At 40.3% G+C, this 20426-nt stretch overlaps 1 protein-coding gene across 1 annotated transcript in view; it reads left to right on the plus strand.

The window, feature by feature from the left end:
* Positions 1–20426, plus strand: part of PHLPP1 (PH domain and leucine rich repeat protein phosphatase 1) — a gene marked incomplete at its 5' end in the record, with an annotated part of 129628 nt that overhangs the window by 82835 nt on the left and 26367 nt on the right. Inside the window, 6 exons of the mRNA XM_084281637.1 lie at positions 3361–3527; positions 11084–11234; positions 11796–12019; positions 14619–14821; positions 16095–16155; positions 17216–17311. Coding sequence (XP_084137763.1) covers positions 3361–3527; positions 11084–11234; positions 11796–12019; positions 14619–14821; positions 16095–16155; positions 17216–17311 — 902 coding nt within the window. The remainder of the gene's footprint in view (positions 1–3360; positions 3528–11083; positions 11235–11795; positions 12020–14618; positions 14822–16094; positions 16156–17215; positions 17312–20426) is intronic.

Raw genomic sequence — 20426 nt, forward strand, 5'->3', positions numbered from 1 at the left:
TGAAACTATTTCAGTGTGCTGGACTCACGTGGAGACCCAAAAAAGGACTTCAAAGACTGTAGGCCAGGGCTGCACAACTGAGGTTGCACTTGGCTATACCACGTTACTGCTACTCTAGTATTAAAATGGGAGAACTCTCAGTGAAATGATTGACTGTAGAGTGGTTAAAAATCAGATTCAGGAAACGGAGAAGAGCCACATTTGCTTCTGTCAAGGATGTATTCAGGTTTGGATGTGTTTAGAAGACATTCCAGAGGGATTGGTCTGGACAGTGGCTTCACCCTGCTTGGGGGAGCCATGAACTGTGCTTCTTGTGGTGGTGTTATTTATTTTTGTGCCTGTATGTGTACACACACATCAAGTGTATAAAGCAGTTACACCTTTATTCTTAAATTTTCCCCAAAGAAAACACCTAACATGCCATAATGAGAGCTTGGCGTTTGCTCCACATCTATCCAGAAAGCACTTCTCTCACATCTTGCTACCACACCGACTCCAGTATTTTTGTTAGAGCACAGGCCTGTTAAACTCAGCCCAATATTTGAATTGTTTTATTTATTTACAGTGGAATGTCTCGTTTTTCTTTCTTCTAGTAGAAAGCCTACGTGCTGCAGATAGTGTCCCTTCCTGAGGATGCTCTTTATTCTTTGACTGCGAGGGGTATTCTAGCCAGATTTCTTACCTATTATCAGCGTTTCTCTGCAGTGATTCCCCACAGTGAGCCGAAGAAACCCAGCACTTTATTATACACTCTACTATGTTTTAGGAGAATGCTTTGCAATAAACAATAGCAAACAAACACATGTGCTCTTAGTAAACGATAGCAAATGCGTGCACAGGCTGCATTTAAGTCGGTTGAAAAGCAAGATTGAAATATCCCTTTATTGTTTTTCTTTGCCGCTCTTCTTTGTTTTTCATCTCTTTCCTCTGTTCTCTAGGAATTTGTTACAGAGCAGTACTGAGCAATGAGAAGGGTAAAGACTTTATCCGTGCCGATGAGAATAACTGTATTTGTTCATACGACTGTTCCTTGTAACGATTCAGCAGTTAATTCCCAGCATACTGCCTAAGTAACAAAAAAGACTGCAATGAAATTACAGTCGATTTCAGAACTAAGTCCTTTTAAAACATATTTAACTTTCACAGTTACCTGTGGTCGAGCCATCGTGGAGTATGTATCAGTTTTATGATTAATGAGATCCTTTGTATAACAAGCTGATCGCTTTTAAAAACAAAACCAACAAAAATAAAACTACACACACAAACAGGAGCTATAACTTGTAAAAACAATATTACTTGTACCAGCTTTTTTTCCCCCAGAGGTGGAAGGCTTTAACAAAAGAACTTGCACTCTTTTTTGGAGACCACAGCAGAATTTGGGTTTGTTGGCTCACTTGGAGTTACCAGTTTGGGTATGTTAAACATTTTCGAGCGACAGGCCTTGCTGAGCACTGCTGGGTTGCTTATTACTGTTCCCGCTGCATTCCAAACAAGCAGTTGAAGCAACAGGACGTGTAAACATTGCACCTGAAATTACACCTTCTCCTTTTTCATCTAATGGGTGTCAGTGCTTTTTCATCAGTTGTTTTCGGCGTGAGGAGAAGCGTGCCCTGCTGAGCAGGTTCTGGCGCCGTAAATAGACCCAACACCTAACTTTCCGAGATGACGGCTGAGAATAGCCCGTGAATAATTTCTGCCTAATACTATAGGAGGAAGAAAAATAGTAGCTAGGGTGACAAAAGGACTGAGCTAATTCAGTAAAAGAAATTGAAGCATTTTAATGGATGTGGGAGGGCTGGATTGTTAGCGGTCACATCAGAGAAAAACACGGCACCGTCTGTTCCTCTTGAAGCTTATGGCCGCGTGTTTGTAATAGAGCCCACTTATCCTGAGGTCTGTGTAGCTTGCATTAGAGAGGAAAAAAAAAAAAAAAGAAGAAAAAAGTCCTTGGCCTTCCTTTCAGTGGCAAGCTACTTCACTTATGCCAGCAAAAAAAAATGATCTGTTTCTGTGTTCAGGGTCCTTCATGGAAAAGGCTATATCTCTGCCCAGAAGATTAGATGATATCTCCTTCACTGGAGTTCAGAGGCTCTTATAAACTGCCACTGGGCTTTGTTGGAGGATTTCTTGTTTGTTTTTCTTTCTTGCCCCTTAGATGTGGTGTTTGTACTTCCAGAATCATAGCATGCGAGGCCAATCAAAGTGCCAGTGGCAAAAATGATTGCTTCTCTTGCAGCGAGCAGCCGACAGAACACGTCACTGCGTGAGCACTGGTTGTGCAGCCCCACAAGTCTACGATGGCAGTGAACTTGTTTGCTTTCTCTCCTTTGATCTAAGCCAGGTCTGCTTTAAAAGCGTGTCTTACTCTTCTAGCACTTGATCGCTCCTCCTTGCCCACCATCCTCACTGTACTGCATTTTGTACTTCCTGATGGAGGTAACTCCGTGACTCCCAAGACTTTGAAAGGGTTTGCTGAATAGAATTGGACAGAAAATACAAGTAACAATTCTCAATGGCAGTGTTGTTGTTGTTTTTTTTTTTAAATAAATAAAGTGGCAGGTTGTAGTTCACTCAGTCGTATCTTGGAGATTTGGTAAGGTGCAGAGTTTCGGTTTGAATTTGCTGCCTGTAGGTCTCTGTGGAATGATGCTAGCCCTTTGGTAGTGCTAGGCAGTATGATTTCTTTGGCATCTGCAGACTTCTGTCTCCTCCTTTCTGGAGGAGTGGTAAGCTCCCAAATCTCAGTTTTGTTATCACATTTTTATCAGTTACCCTTGGCCAGTTTTCTAATTCAGCGAGAAGAACAGAGCACCCAGTGCTTTGCTTCTGGTCAGATACTGTTTTCCCAGTAAGATGTAAATGTGACGAATTTTTTTTTCCTGACGTGTAATACCGAGATAGGTGGATGACTGCTATCCCCTTACCTCTGCTCACCTTTTGCCTCGATATACTGACCAACCATACCACAATATAGAGGACTTGTGCACTTACATTTTTGCTGCTGTTACTTGCTAACCAAAGGACTAAACTGAAATTCATGTCAAATCTCTTACCTATTTTTCTGGTCCCAGAGTATCGCATAACTTTCATAGATGAAAATGAATTCATTTTGCATATTAGTTTGACAAACCTTTGCGCTTTCCCCCTGCTGGCCATCTGTGCTCCTGGTTTTAGCACTGAGTTGGAACAAGACTGGGGGTTAACTTCTACAAGTGATGTAAACAGGGTTGAATTAGCTGCATATGCCAACACAGACTTGTGCCGTGGTTAAAAAACAGTTTATCTCATGCTAGTAGGGCTGAAGGAAATGCTCTTGATTTATTACAGTATTAACGTATCGGTGTGCCTCTTGACTTCCAGGTTGCATCACAGCGCATAAGCTCAGTGGATCTTTCATGCTGCAGCCTGGAGCAACTGCCTGCCAACCTGTTTTATAGCCAAGACCTCACTCATCTCAATTTAAAGCAGAACTTCCTGAGGCTAAACCCTAGCCCATCTACAAGTAGAGCGCTTAATGAATTGCAAAGGTAAGGTCTGCTGGTTCTACTGGTCTTCCTCTGCCCTTGGAGCCAAGTAACCACTGGTCTGCAGGAACTTTCCTAAAGTGATGCTGGTTTAAAAAAAGAATAACTTTTCTTGGGGAGGAATGGACAGACTGTGACACTTCAGAAATCGGTTAGCTGTGTGCTGGCTAGAAACAGACCAGCTTTCATAAGAAACTCCGTGTTTTTCTTTTCTATGAAAACTATTTTTTTTTTTTTTATCTAAAATGGAGTTTTCAGAATGCGTTGCTTTACACCTACCTGCTGAGGCTAGGCTGTAATCCTTCAATCTGTTACTCACGTGAGAGAATGAGTTACCCATCAGCAACATTCTAGGTAGGGACAACACTGTGTGCGAGTTCACTTCAGAGTTTTGTTTTCTCTCAAGCAAAGAAAACCCTGATTTCACAATTTAAGCCAGATTTCTGTCATCTCTCTTCTCTGTTCAAACCTCATCTTTTCCTAGTAAGTGTGACCTTCCAGGTGTTCTGTCCATTGCAGCTCATCAAGAATAAGAAACGGATGGACAGCAGCCCTACTAGTGGTCTGAGTGATTTAATGTGCATGTCCCAGAATCGTGAAATCAGCAGTCCTTCTGTATGCTGGAAGATTAATGTTTCCATAGTAAATATAAGCCTGTGATTTTAATTTCAGTAGTAACTGAATTGCAGAGTACCTCCGGATTGTATTTGTGCATAGTCCTGTTCAAATGAAATGTTTTCAACCACGTTTCTATATCCCTTCATCTTAGAAAAAGAACCAAAAAATGCAAGATGAATTATGTGGGCTGTTGTATTTTATATAATTCCAATTTTCTTCTAGAAAAACAAAAATTTGGCATAATGGAAGATGAATGAACCCAGCAGGTCTGCTTTACAAACAAAGCAGGCAGTGCTTCCAAGAGTTTATGAACAGTCTGGAGAGGAATACTGGATTAAATGTTCTGTGAATATTGGTGTAGATCTCCAAATATCAAGTAGAATTTTAGCAGAAGTCAGATGATGAGCACAGACAATTAATGAATATTTTTACTTTAATTTTTATCACTTTCCTTTTTTAAGTATTAGAAAGTGTACAGGAGATACTTAACTATTTTTGTCCATGTACATACAGCTAATTCTGTCTGGGATTCAAAAGCATTTATAAATAACACAGTGGGTGATGTTCTTTGTTTAATATTCTCTTGGTGCTGCAATTGTAGGAACAGCAGATAGGTCTTGCTGAAAGCATTAATAAATTATTAAAATTTTCATCACTAACGTGGGCCTAAATGTGAAAGCGTGAAGGAGTTCGGTTTACCAAAAAAACCTCTCCTGTTTTCTGCGAATATGCGTAAGGAAAATCTGAAGAAGTAGCAAAACAGGTAGCATGAAACAGATAAGCCTCATTTATTTTTTTTTTTAATAACTGTTTCTATTCTGTCAGTGACTGATAGTCTGTTCTAACTCCACTGCTTTGACCTTGCCAAGAAGGCACTGGAAGATCCATGAACTTCTGGAGCAAAGGTCTGAGTGATTAGGAAGGATAACTGGCAGTATTGCAGTGCCTCGTGAGCTCCTACCCCTTGTCTCTGACCTTCCTTTTACCACTGCTGATGTTCTCCAGCCTTATCTTCATCCAGCACAGGTGGCAGGAAATAAGTTTGGAAGCTACTTACCCAGGAAGTAAGTAGCTGGAAGAGCTGGAAGCTGCTGCTGCTGTTCCCATTGCTCTGCAAGTGGAAAGGATTTTGTAAGATGGTAGCTCCTGCTGAACGCTAAAAACATTTTTCCAGTTCTTTCAGTGCCCCATCAGTTGTCTTTTGCCTCCTAACAACAGCAAAAGCTCAGACCTGGCTCTGGAGTGTTCTCCCTAGCCATGCTCTTTTCTGTCTTAAGAAATGCAATCCTGGCTTCTCCTCTTTGGGGTGGAAAAAGTTGAGTTTTCCCTTGTGCTGCAAATAAAAGCTTTGAGCCAGCTTGGCTACTCCTATAAGTCTACTTTAAATCAGTGAGTAAAACCACAAATATCTTGCAAGCACTGCCTTTGAAATTATTAGAGAGTCCTAATAGTGAAAGCATGTACAAAACAAGGGAAAGTCAATCATTCATGGAAACACGGCTTGCTAGTTGTCTGACATCGTTTTCCCCTTTTTCCTCTAATTTAACAATGTAATTTTCAAAGCTTCAGAGGTTTTATGAGGTAAGAGTAGACTGGATAAACCAAAAATCATTTTTCTTTACTCTTGTTCTTTCAAACCACTGCAAAGCAACTGTAAAATCTCTGCTGTTCTGATCTGGTACTGTTGGCTTTTATACAAAGCTGTCAGTTTTAATTGCAGCCACACACAGGGCACAGCACCAATGAATCAAGCCCAGAAGTATTTAAGGCTCTAGAAATATCCATGTGCTTAGATGTTGTGAACAAAATGTATTGGCATTTCGTATACCTAGCCTTCCTGGTACAATTTTTAATAGAATCTGGTTGGCAAGGCAGTCTAGGAAAACTTGTCTTGCTATAACCAGCTCTCGGTGCTAGCTGTTCCTCTTAATAAATCACTTCAGGTGGTAATTTAGTAGATGTGCAGGGATGCTAAATGTCAAAACAAAAGGCAAGTCAAAGAAGAAAATACCAGCTTTGCAGCAGCCCACTGAGCAGGCTCTCGAAAGCAGCTTGGTTGTAGTAGGGAGATGCTGTGAATTTCTGTGCTGAACTGTCTGAATGCTGGAAAGTATATACAGCATCTGTATTTTTTTTTCTTACCAGGGAAAATGCATATTTCTGAAAATCTATGTGTTTGAAGAACAGCACAGCAAATTTTGGTCCTTGTTCTGCCTCTCTGTAGCTTTTTTAAAAGGAAAACAATGGTGATTCTGGGGGGAGGAGAGGGGGTCTTAGTTGAATGGTTCCCCAGCTGGTGACTTACTAGAAGTTAATGACATGTTCTGTGATAATATCCCAGCAGTCAGAGTTTGTCTTAAAGCCCTTGGGGTTTGAGCCACTGTATGCTACAGGTGGAACAATTAAAGACGTTCTGGTTTAAGTTGTCAAAAACTTAATTGGTTACACTTTTTTATATTGGTTGATATATTTTTTAACCGTGAAGTTGAGAGTTGTGTACACCATTTCCAAACTTTGTTCCCTTATCTACAGTGAAACTTCACGTCTCCTTTTCTGAAATGTAAACAAGAATTCAGGATTAGTAGTTTTGCAGAGTACTATCACTCTAGGTTTGAAGCAAATTAATAAACTGTAGTCCTTATTTACTGTTGTTCTGTTTCAGTGGGCTAGGCCCATTTTATACATAATCGTTTCAGTCACTGTTGGAAAAAACTGTCCACATCAAGAGTACTGTTTCCTTGTAAGCCTATCACAGACTTCAGCAATAATTTAAAAAAAGAAAAATGAAGAAAAAGGGGGGGATGTAATAAACCAAAGAGTTTGCTTTAACAATAACAAAATAATGTTTGCCATTTTTGTCTGAATAACAAGTAGTTATTCTGATTATGCCTGTTAATTATTAACAGTGATTATATGGGTTTTTATCTCAAGATCAATTGCTATCTTTTCTTTCCTAGAGCCCCTTTAGAAATCAGCTGTATTCTTTGGCATCTCAGTTGGGATTCTTCTGGGCTGGTGGCAGTAATTTGAAGTAGCTTCCATAGGGTATGAGGAGGCTAGACAACTTAGAGGTATCGATGTGTTTCTGAAATTCCTTGCTACTTCCAACCGTAAGATAGCTGCTTTTAATCTGAAAACCCATAACTTAGGCATCCCCATGCTCTCCTAACAAACTTAGAGTGCAGTAAATAGGTGCTTTGAGGTGCAGTCATCGCTCGGGGAACATTCGTGTTCCCAGCCAGCGAGGCTGGAGCAGTGTCAGTGACCTGACTGGTGTGAACCCAGCAGCTAGGCTTATCGTAAGTCAGGGTGGGATGCAAGTAAATCCTAGCTCGACCCTGGAGGTTGAGGAGGAGGGAAGAATGTCTCCAGCCTGCCAGTTGCTTGGTCTTAAAGTGCAGTGAAGCGCTGCTTGGGATTATTGCATTTAGGGCATGAAACGGGGGTTACAGAATAGCCAGCTGGGTTAATGATGTGGCATTTATGAAGGTGGAAACTCGTAGGTCAGTGCCAATGCTTCCAAGGGTGCTGCTGGGCAAGTGAGGGTGATAGTTTTGCTCGTAAGCGATGCTGGAGCTGGGGGACAGCGCTGCTGCTGCTTGAAATGGTGTTCAATTGCCACCACGCCCCACATACTGGAGATAGGACGGGGACAGCAATTGCTTTCCTTCAGCTGAGCTCCTTATTGAGCCATGCATTAGTCCCTCTCCTCGTTTTGCATACGTCAAACTAAAGCCACTCCTGAAGTGGCAGCTTCAGGATTAAGTTAGTGAGCATTTTGGGGCTCAATTATGGCAATTAGCATTCAGTCATGTTGCATGTTTAAAGGAAAGGGTTGACGTGTAACAATTTGCCTTAAAATAGAACTCTTTTTTGCAAACTCAGCAGCAAGAGAAAGCTGGAGCCTGTAAAACACTTTTCTTGTATTTATATCCATGCTACAAGTGCTCCTGGTGCTACTGACTGTAAATCTATCCCGATGGAAGCAGCGCTATAAACAATTCAGAGTTTTAATACGTGGCATGGCAGTGCTCCATAATGGGACTGCACTGTCCCGTTTGTGGTGTGGGTGAGTGACCAGAGATGAGAGGCAGACTAAAGATTTTAACTTCGGGCACGTACCTGCCTGTTCTGCTTGGAATAGTTTTGTAATTGACGCTGCTCCGTGAGAAGAAATGTGCCTTTAACATCTTGCAAGTGAACGTGTTCGCAGAGTGGGAAGAAAATGTCTTTCCTACCAGTTGTCTTAAATTAGCTGCTTAATATCAACCAAGTTTAAGTGTCTGCCTTTCAGATTTTCTTTAAATATTATTTAACAGTAAGTCACCTCTGTGGATTATTTGACAGAAGCATTGTATGTGCCTTTTCAGTGAATATCCAGTACTGGTAGTACTGTGCATCCTCCCTTACACGTTACGTAGATCAGTTGACCAATCTGGTTCATATCCTTAGTAATCAGATAAACTAAAAGTTTAACATACAAATTAACTCACAAAAGACCCTGAATAAACACTTGTTAAAACATACACTAGGGTAGTCAAGATATAATACACAGACAAATATTTTTTTCCCTTTGACATAAGATAATTTTCCACAAGAATGCAGAAAATCCTGAAGCTGACACTGCATTGGAATTTCTTGATGTAAACAATTCTTTTTAGCCTCCTCCCTTCCTATCTCCCCACCCCAAATCCTTTTTCCTCTATGTAACAGCTTGATCTTCGGTAATTTTATCTCGAGACTGCATTTGGAGTCTTCTAGTAGCTTGTGGTTTTCACTTGTTTAGTGAGCAAAAGCAACGAACTGTTCATGAGACTCCAGAGTGGCACGAGTAAAGCCTGTAGCCTCGGTGCTGGTTACTAAATCAGTTAATTCTTTTTTTCATGGTTGACTTGAAAGCTGGAATGTTTGCATTTTGCGGCTTCTTCAGCAGCTTTTACTTATTTTTGACCTCGTGTTCACCACTACTTCTTGCTCTGACTTGACTACTGAGAAATTCTCATTGGAAACATCGTTTCTCTAGGCCCTCGCTTCTCCTGCTTGCAGCACTCATCCTGGACTTGTGCTTGACTTTGAGGAAGCTGTGGGACAGCTGTCCCACCACAGGATCGCCCCAGGTTTCAAAGCAGTGATGCATCTTTGGCCGAACTCTACAGTTGTCTTCAAGATAGATGCAGTATTGTGAGTTTTAGTTCTAGGTTCAGGATTTTTAAGCCCCTTCTCTAAAATAGAGGAATAGGAAGGTATTTTATTCAAGATGTTTCTTTTTCTTTCTTTTCTTTTTCAGACTGGTACCCCTCATTAACATTAGCTGGCTTACCCTAGCCTCTTTTTTTTTTTATTTTATAGTTCTCCCTCTAGTGATGCATTAGTCATTGTTTCTGCACAGTAGCCTTTTTTTCCCTGCAGCAGTAATTTGATTGCAGGATTTCATTTAGTTTCCATCTAACTCTGTTCCAAACTTCTGCCTCCAGCATAGCACAGCTTGTTCAAAAGCTGTGATAACTGGCCATGATTTTTCCTTATTTTCTTCTCCCATCTTCGCACCAAAATAGCAATAGAGAGCACAGCATTCCCGTGTTTGTTGGAATGTTTTGTAAATATTAAATGTATTTACAGTCTGTATTTTGGGGTTAAATCCCATTGATACGAGATCCAAAGGCAATAATTAACATTTTCACGTTGAGTTTTATTCAGTGGCATGAATTTGATCTGGCCGATACCGAAGGTTGCGTACCAGTTAATTGAAAGAGCTGGGGAGGGTTTTTAAGAGTCTTCTTGTGTTAAAACTTCGTAACCTGTTCAGCACTTGATGCGTTTTCTGTCCTTGTTTCCTGGCTGGGGGAGAGCAAAGTGCTTTGAGGTGAGAATACGTTGGGCAATGCATTGGCACCTACTGTCAGAGATCACTTTCATGAAATGAAAATGTCCATAGGTGCAGCTTTGCTTCCATTACTGTGTTACATAAAAGCCTGCTTGCAGAAATAAAGGACTTGAGAGTTAATGAAGGGAAAATTAAGTCTAAATAAAATGTCCTGGCAGAAACCGTGCCAGAGAATAAACTTCCTCCCATCTATCGGAACCCAACACAGATCTCTTCATTCATCCATTTACTTGCCTTTAGGCATACCTCCAGTGGTTGTTAGGCAACCATAATAGCGTTGCTGAACACGCAGGCTGGCTAATTGGATTGTCCTCTTCTCGTATGTGGGATTTTTTTTTGTTCAAACAGCCTTTTTGGTCATTTCTAATAAAGCAAGCACATGCAGGCTATTTCTTTGGCTGACTAGATAAATCAAGAGGATTTTAAGAGTTCTGAGACACGTTGAAGACAGCATTTTGGAATTAGTGTGATATCCCAGCGAATAGTACCTAATGAAAACCCTAAGAATTTGCCTCGTTTGCTGTAGAAGTCTTGCTAAATATTGCTTTAATTCGGTACACTTTCCAGTTCTGTTCAAACCAACCTACTCTGATGACATTTTTGGTTGAAAGGCTGTATCCATTTGCACAAATGGAGCTGAACTGAACCACAAAGATGTACCGTTCAAATTGGTGGAAAAGTTCCTGCACCTTGTAACCAGTGTTAGTAGGGTGGTCTTAGCAGCAAGGAATGTGTTCAGAGATACAGCTGTGTTTCAGTATGGGGACCTCTTCAGAAATGACATATATCGTACGGATGGCAAGGTCTGTTCTGTGTTACTTGTAGACATTTAGTTCAGGAGGGCTTGTTTCTCCCATGCCAGCTTCACATGAGTGAACTCTTGCAAGTGGTGTTGAACTTGAGTGTCTAGAAGTTTCCATGCTTGTTCTGAGTATATAAACTAAAAATGCACATCATTTTTATTTAAGTAGCCAAACTTACCTTGTATTATACCAGGTTGCCTTGCAATAATTGTCTTATGCTCCACTTCTTTCTCTTTTTTCTTATTTCTTTTTAGATTCACTAAGTTGAAGAGCCTTAACCTCTCCAATAATAATTTAGGAGACTTCCCACTGGCAGTCTGCAGCATCCCAACCCTGACTGAACTCAACGTGTCCTGCAATGCCCTTAGAAGTGTTCCAGCAGCTGTAGGCGAGATGCACAAGCAAGTACTTTCTTAAAATTTAACATACACTGCCTGATAATAAAGGCAACCAACACTTTCATGACTCTGTATGTAATCTTGCTGTGAAAAGCAATTTAAACTTAACTGGGTTGTGTCACAGCAAACTGTCTTGTAGATCTGTATTGCAGCAGTTGTGAGCTGCAGGTAGAGAGGAAGGCACACCCTTTGTGTCTGGAAGCTCTTCCAGTCCCCAGTATTTGACACAAGGGTCACCTTTCATGGTGAAGAGGATGTTTAAACATCCTCGATTATGTGCTTCAGTCATCACACAAGCCACAGTTGTGGGTGGAGATGTTTGAAGATGTGATGTTCCTACTAGTGTGGCCTGCGTTTCGTAGTTACCAAGGCTTTTAATTGCTCAGTATTTTCTGTAGCAGATGTTAAAGCAGGTATTCCTTTTGTTTTTATTTCTTCTGCCTTTTTGTATATTTTATTTCACTGTAACCACAGCAGGTTTGTGTGTTTATAGGAAGGAAATGGGATTTAACAGGTCACTCACTTCCTTCGTTCTCCCTTTCCCTCCCCTGCCTGTAATAGCTTGCAGACATTTTTGCTCGATGGTAACTTTCTCCAGTCCCTTCCTGATGAATTGGAGCATATGCATCAGCTCAGCTATGTGAGTCTGTCCTTCAACGAATTCACTGACATTCCAGGAGTGTTAGAGAAGCTGACTGCCATGGATAAGCTCTGCATGTCAGGAAACTGTGTGGATACCCTCAACTTACAAGCATTAAAGAGGATGCCTCATATTAAACACGTGGACCTAAGGTAGGTATTTGAAAATGGGGCAGAATAAGTGAACCTAAATCATTGGTGTTGAAACAATTTCTCCTGTGTCATAATATCCCCTGTGTATGAATCCATTGTGTTAATCCATTGAACCGTGGACTGTGCTGTTAACTCACAGTACTTGCAGAGACTTCACAGTCTTCTTTGAGGAAGAGGTAGCATGTAGGGGAAGGGATGGCTAGGAAAATGAGTTTTTCAGGAGATTAATATTTACACCAAGAGTTCAAATGAAACAGCCTGGGACACCGGTGACTCCTGCATTTTTAGTTGGTGCCCTATTAGCATAATATAAATGATAGTCCCTGACCCCAAAAGCTTCTATTTGAAATATTACAGATGTGTAGGATGATGGAAAGGTAAATTGAGAGGACAATAATAGATGGTTTAATGTTCCCTCGTATGTTACAAAGCCTAGTCCACAATTAGTATTTTACCGATGCTTTCAGCTGATTGTCAAGAGATCCTTATTGCAAATGGCTCTGGTCCATGGAGATTCTTTCTTCTTACTGTCCTTGGACAAAACAGATTCAGCAATTAGCTAAGTGAGGCTCAGCCTGGACCCTGAGGTCCAAATAATAATGAATTTTGGACCTGTTCAGTTAAATTAAGCTGTTGAACCTAAAACTTAGTGTACTGTACTGTTGCGTAGCTGTTAGACTTTGGATTCAAGGAAAGGCCAGCGTAAGTATGTGCTGGTTAAGAAAATGGCTGAGATAGATTAATGAATTCTTAAGTGCATTTGGTGGGGTTAAAACGTGTCTGTGAGTTTGTATGTTAAAAGACAGAGACAGCGCCCATACAGTTTTAGCTTTTTTTTTTGATTCGCTTTCTCATGTCCTTCATTAAAGTCCAATATTAAATTGATGCAGTTCACTATTGTGCAGTGAAAGGCCATATATTATGAAAGTATAAAGCCATAAAAGCAGGGGTGTAACTTCTTCAAGGTGTCAGCCACCTGATTCTAGAGCCTGATATCAATAGTCAGGAGAAGCATAGAAGGAAAAATAAGAAACTTTGATTTTATCCCTAAATTATCTTTTTTTTTTTTTTTTTTTTTTTTTTTTACCTTTCTAGTCAAACATGAAACCATGTATGTTTTAGTTCATTTTGAAGATGTTCAGAGACATGCATGAAGCACCTTGTATTTTTAATCACTTTTTTTTTTTAAAAGCTGTTGTTTGAGGAACAGGGGACAGGAAAAGAAACCCCTGATCACACAAGGGAAACAGAAGCTTTCACATCCTAGGCCCGTTGTGGCATTGTGGTGTTGGTGCTTTTTTCAAAGATCTTCTGCTTCCCATTTGTGTGGGGTCTGAAGGTTGTAGAAAGCAAAGGGAATCTTGAAATCTACACCAGCTATTTCAGTGGTTCAGTTTTTAGTTAATGTAAGCAGTACCGATCGGGGTTTCAATAACGTTAGCTTTTGGCCTTAGAGTAGAGATGCTGTGGTTGAGATTGCCTTCAGTTCCAGCTGTGCAGTTTATAGAGCCCTTTCATTGTCTGCCGCATCCTTTCTGCACCAAGCAGTGAGCATTAGTTCTTTGTAAAGCTGCCCTGGCTATTTCATGTCAAATATGTTTGTAAACTGTACTTGCTGTACTGTGAAGTGCTTTGCTTTAGTGAAATCAGAAGTAAGCACTGCCTTGTAAATTGCAAGCAGAAAAAAAAAGCCTGTGATGGCGGAGGGGGCAAATTCCCTGATTTATTTTGATGGAAAAATGTAGTTACTTTGAAAAATATAAAGCTGTTATGCAGAGGACAACTTGTGAAAGAATGAGCAACAGCAAAACCTTAGGTAGGTGCCCTCATCCTCACTAGGGAGGCATAATGGGCCAACAGAAGCTGACAGACTGATTTTTAGTGTTCTGGTCAGATCTGAGAATTTGAAACTGAACTCTTTGAAGTGCTCGGCCATCTCAAATATTGCTGTTACAAATAGTGCTGTTTCGCTTGTAACTTCCCCAGAAATTGCTGACTATTGGCAGCTTTAATGCACTGCAGTGAAGCTGTGATAAAACCTGTTCTCTGATGCCCTCGTCTTGGGTTTTTGCTTTTTCTTTCAACCCCCTTTTTCAGGTCTCTGAATCTGCTCACCATGGAATATGGTGAGGCAAGAGGCAAGTATGGGAATTCATAAATCTCAGTTTGGCCTTCCAATAAGACAGGAGACACCAATATTTGCAGATTTCTCATGTCTACCAGACCTTTCCAGCTGGCGCTCATGATACACCTGCAGTTTTATTTTATTTTCCATACTGTCAGGCACAAGTAACAGCCAGATCATCTTTTATTTTTACAGACACAATAAAAATACTTACCTTCTTGCAGAGCTTTTTATCAATGTTTTTCAAAGTAGTTTAGAAAGGAACTCAGTGTCATCATTTCCTTGTCATAATGGATAAAACAACAGAACCGATCCATTTTGCTTTTAAAAATCACTTGATGTAGAGAAAAATATGTACAATCAAACTTGATCAGAACCTAGTTTAATCCAATGCAACCGATTGTAGAGTGAGCATTAGTTTGTCAGCAGGGTCCTGTCGTGTAGCTACATTTAATCTCCCTTTTTGTCTGCAAGATTAAATTCAATTAGGAGATTGGAGGCTGCTGAAACAGACTTCCTGCACCATGTGACCCAACTGGATCTCAGAGACAACAAACTTGGAGAGCTGGATGCGACAGTTTTTAACAACGTTGAAGTGTTACACTGTGAACGGAATCAACTGGTAACTCTCAAAATCAGCGGATATTTTCTTAAAGCCCTGTATGCTTCCTCGAATGGTAAGTGTGTTTCCAGGGCAGCTGTCTTTGTCAGACGATTTCTGGGTTTCTGTAACTGGTTCTCAGTGGGATGCTTACGGAGTACAATGCAAGTAATTGAGAGGAGTCAGGAGGCGCTTGACACGACTCCAGGATAAAAGCTTTACGTATGGTGTATCATGACTTTTGAATAACGCTATGCTACTGATTTGGAGCTCTCAAAACTGTGAGATCTTAAAATTTGGACCCAAATTCCCCTCTTTGTCAGCAGGGAGAGGTCTTGAAGTTGTCTTCTTTTGGGCTATATTAATACGTTGCTTTACCAAGGGTAATAAGGAATTTATTGCTTCTCTCTGGACTTATAGTTTGAACAAGTGTCCGTTCTTGACACAAATGAAAACTTTATATTTTTGCTACTACTTTTAGGTACTCGCTCTGGCCAGAAAGCTACAAATTCTATAACGAGTAACTTCATTTGCATTGTATAATAAAAATTACGTGGCCTTTTCCAGTTGAATAAGTCCTGTGTTCCATTAATAGGATTTGTTTAATCTGTCTGTAGAAGCTGCTGTTACTTAAAATACTCGGTTTTCACCACCATTTTTATTGTTTGGAGTAGTTTGGCATGGAATAAACAAAACACAAGCTCAGAGAGCTGTGAATTTGCTGAACAGTCTGCACTGTCTTTAAAAGGCTGTCATCCTAACGATATCCAGGCCCGTGCCTTCATTAAGTATTCATGCCAGGATCTTTGTAGCTAAGAAAAGTGAACATAATCTGAGCACGTGCTGTGCAATGTGAGCTGAGAACCCAAGTTGGTCTGGACCTAGCAAGCAACAGCTTGTTTGGTCGGATAGCCGGCAGGAAGAGCAAGGCACTCTCTTCTTTGCACCCTCAGCCACCGTGTTTTAATCTTCCTTCTTTGTCTGTACTATTGGTGACCCGCTGAAAAAAGCAGAGTACTGCCTGTTCTGGCTAAAGAAGACAAAGTAGGGTGACAGAGATGAAGTTACACCTCTGGGACAAAAATGGAGAAATAAAAATCTGCTGTGAATTTTAATTCTCCATTTTCTCTTTTCTGTTCAGTTATGTAGTGTCTGTCACAGCAAGTACAACCTGATGCAGCTAGCATACTCGGATATAATAAAGAGGAAAAAAAGGCCCAAATCTTGAGAAGCTCTTTTAGTTTACTGACTGACTCTGAAATCTATGGGTGTTAGCTGCTTGAAATACTTTGTACAGAACAGCAAAATTGAAAAGCTTTATCATTACGTGTTTATTTTTCACCCCCTAGAACTTGCTCACCTTGATGTGTATCCAGTTCCTAATTACTTGGCTTATATGGATATTTCTAGGTAAGAGTTGTTTACTATTTTTATTTTTTTTAAACATAATGAAGTTTATGGAATAAGAAGGTTCACTGTGTTTTACTGAGTGGAAGTGGAAGCAGGAAATGGACCTTGATGCATGAGAGTGCTGATTCTCAAAGTCAGTCCTTGGGCTTTTTCCTCCTGGCCAGCTCTTCCCTGTTTCCGTTTCATTTATTTTTATTTATTTTTATTTTTAGCATTAAAAGCATTATGTGCCTTTACAGTTACGGGAAAATAATTGTCCTCTTTTAAAGATTTCCTGTCTTATACAGCCAATGCAGGATTATTCAACCGTGAACCAATATGAGACATGTAGAGAAGTTCCTTTTTGGACTTCTGTATCAGTCCCAGTGTAGGTGACAGTCTGTTAGTCTGCTCTCCAGTTGTGCAGCTCCTGCAGCTCATCGTTGTCCACAGCCCTGGCTGTCGCAGGGATGTCTGCAGTTGCCATTTGAATGTATCCAAAAATCTCAGCTTCAAAAGGGAGGTAGGGTAAGGAAAGCAATGCAGAAGGAGCTGTTTTAATTTGTGGCTTTTTTGGGGGAAAGCATTTTATACGTGTGCTTAATGTCTCTAAGTAAGGAATTACTCATCTGCATATTGTAGTGGTGTAATTTCATTCATTAAAAAGCCTGCTTAAAGCACTCTTAACTGTTCAAGGTGATTGTAGCAATTACTGAGTTAACCTGGGTTAGTGGCCATCAGCTTCAAAGTTTCATTAACCATGAGTTACTCTTATTGTGCACCTAAATGTGCCACACAGGTGTGACTAAATAAGTGCAAATTGTTTTAAGTGCACTTTGTAAAGCTGTGTTCTCCATGTAGTTATACCTGAAAATGGAGCAGAATGTGTGGCGTTGATCACAAAACCTTTTCTGTGCTTTGATGGCATTGTAACTAAATGGATGGGGTGTCTTTAGCTTCTAGGCGCACTTGGAATTGGGGAAGTGCCTGATCATGATTTGATGCCCAGGTTTGTATCTGCATATGCTAACTTTACATCTGGATTATGGCTTAGTAAACCTCCCGTGTTCTTTATTCATAGAAATCGCCTGGAAAGCCTACCTGAGTGGGTATGTGACAGCAGAAAACTGGAAGTGTTGGATGTTGGCCACAATCGGATACGTGAGCTGCCTGCCCGGTGAGTCTTGCAGACCCGTTGCAAGATTTGGAGCAGGATAAGCAATTCAGAAATAATTGCTGATTCAGTGTTTAGCTTGTTCCAGTGATTGCCAGGCCTGTTTTATCTTCTGTTTTGATTTTATTTTTACCTTGTGGGGTGTCATCATACCACAAGCTTCCATCCAGCCTTTCTTCTTTTCCTTTTATGCAAAGAAATCAGTGCCTTTGAACTCAGGTTGGAAATTTTGAAGCTGTTCAAGGAGGAAAGCCCTTCATTTTTAACACTGAATATTAAATATTTACAACCATAACTTTGCACGACAGTTTAGAGATCCAGGAGCTGTGACTTATTTCTGTTTCAGCGGTGCCTAGATTCTCTGCCTCATAAGCTTCATTTGAGTTTCAGATAAGAAAAAGGTTTGAGAGGAGAAAGTAAAGCTGCATAAAGCAAGTAAGCTTTTGCAAGTAGAGCAATTGCCTTTACTACAAGGATGATCTCCCTTCCAGGAGTCTGAACTTTAAGTTGATAAAGTAGTAGGATAGCAAGTGAGTAGGAAGGAAAATAGTTGGGTTTAAATCATGAAGGGCTGTTAGCAACTTCTGTCTAGAGAGAGCCAGTCCAAATACCAGTCAGGTGGTGGTATTGAGAATTTATAAGTGAATTTTTAATTGAGAATTTTTAATTTTTATGTACAGAGCTATTGAAAATTGTGGACAGCTGCTATAATGATGAGCTATTAAGTATTTTCCTTCCAAAGCTATACAGAACAGAAGAGCATCAGAAACCAAAAAGAATAGTTTTGTCTGGGTCTGGAAATTTAGTGTTGGAGGTGGGAAGAGAATAGATATCAGAAATATGGGCAGAACAGGATGTGAGGAGACTTACTGAGCAAGTTAGCTGTTTAACATGCAGACTATTAATCCCTCTGTTTTTTCCACACAAAATGAAACTTGCACCTACTCAGAAGTGGGGGGAGCCAAAGTTCATTTGCCTTTCATTTGCACTTCATAACAGCAAGGAATATCAAGGCATACCGGATATCTTTGGGAGATTAATGATTAGCTTGAAATTAGGTACAGTCAACATCCCACTTGTCTCTCCTGCCATCTTATCGTTAACCTCAGGAAACAGCTTATCTTTGAAAGCTCTTCTTTGTAGTATGTGTCTAGATAGCTTAGCTCCTAATAAGTCAGCTCAGTTTTAGGGCCCGGTTCAAAACACAGGCTTTGAACATCCATTAATCTTCAGAAAAACTTGGGTCTGGATTTGAATGCAAATGGCTCAGGCTTACCTTAAGTATATTTTTAAAAAAAAAAAAAAAAAAGTGCCCAGTAAGTGGACTCATGCACTGTTTCTTGCTTCTACTTCTGTATAGAATAGCACTCTGAAAATCCGTCAAGTAAATGAACAGCACTTTCCTAGGAGAGTGCTTGCAACCTGAACCACTAAGTGTTCAAGCCTTGACCAGCAGTATCCTGGAAGGCTGAAGGTTGCATCTAATCTAAACAGACTACAGCTGAGGCTGTTTGTATTTGCTTCTTAAACAGAAAAGCAGCCTTGAAGCCCGAAAGTTGAAGCACTTTCAGATAAAGGACTGTGTACTAATATTTTCATCAAAGAAAATGGTAACAATGTACACTGTTGGACTGTAATGCGGCCATTTCTGCTTTAAAAGTACTGAAAAACAACAAAAAGGGTACTTAAGTCTCAGCTATGCAGAGTAAACTCATTACCATAAAACTGACATTGCCAGAGAATTCCCCAAAGAAAACGTAAATCCTTCAATTAAAGGTTGCCAAAATGACCTTGCTGCCACCAATGAGCAGATGTTTGTATGTGTTTTTGTTTCTTTTTTGTCCATTTTTGAACAGATCTATTGGTATGCAACATGGTGCTTTGTTTTTCAAACAGTTGCTTACTGAAGGAATTGGTTGAGTGTTTTCACTAAGTCATGTTTTCTCCCAAGATGCTGATGCTAGGCGGCATGCCTGCCCTTAGAAATTTTGATGCCATCAAAGCTTCCAGTGGGAGTCAGGCAAGTGGGAAAGCTGCCCGTAGGGAAGAGCAGTCCTGGTGTCCTGGTTCCCTACCCAGCCGGAGAACCAAGTATCCCAGGCTCATCAGGAGCTTGCTTGGTTGAACGCTGGTGGTTCAAGGTTTCTTCAGGGAGCCCAGTTCCTCTGGTGCTTGTGTAACTTGAAAACAATGTGAAATCACTAAATGTGATATTTTTTTTTGGAGGTGTTCTCATCTAACTCTTCTTTTTTCCTTTAATGTTTGGTTTGATGACACTGGCCAGTCTTGATGAGGAAAGTAAGTAGAATAGAAAGGCAAACCCATAGAGATTTTCAAGTAAATGCAGAAAGAAATAAAAAATGGTCAAATGCCAAACATGCAATAGATATGCTTATCACTGGATGATAAATCTTTTTACCCTGTGTTGAGTCTTCTGGAATGATATGGCTGGCTGTTGACCTGTCTCCATGGTCTTAGTGCAGATGATCGAGCCAACTGAGATAACTGTTAGTGCTGGCACACAGATGCAGAGTATGACTCTATCTGTCAAGGGGAAAATAGTCAGCATACTCCATTGATTATTTTGGCACAGTAATCTAATGACCCCTGATGTAGTGTAGGGAAGGGGGGGGTTCTTTATGTGTATATAGTTCATTGTAACAAAGAGAAGGAGATTTTTTTTTTGCATTAATGCTGAGTAATTTGAAAATCTTTGATTGAAACTGGTCAGCAATATGCACAGGCTCGCCGGATTAAATGGTACAGTAGCAAGAATGTAAGACGGATGGCAGATGAAGAAAGAGGTTTTTTTTTTTTGTAATTTATTGAAAGGGCTTTCTCTTCAAAATAAAGACTTGTTCCTTTTTTGAGGTCATTGAGTGTGGATTTTTAAACTCCTTACTGAGTTCTTTGTACAGCAAAATTTAGCTTTAGTATTTGATTAAAATAGCCATTCTTTCCTTTCTCCCTGTATTGCTCTTTTCTTCCATCTCTCCCACTATATCCCCACCTCCTGCAGAAATGGAGCAGGGGGATGGGACCGTGGGTCATCTATCATTTGTAAAAGCTCAAGAAAGGAAAGCCGATTAGATAAATTTCATTCACTGTAGAACTGGAA

Source organism: Netta rufina, assembly GCF_964035555.1.
Source record: "Netta rufina genome assembly, chromosome: 2".
Lineage (NCBI taxonomy): Eukaryota > Metazoa > Chordata > Aves > Anseriformes > Anatidae > Netta > Netta rufina.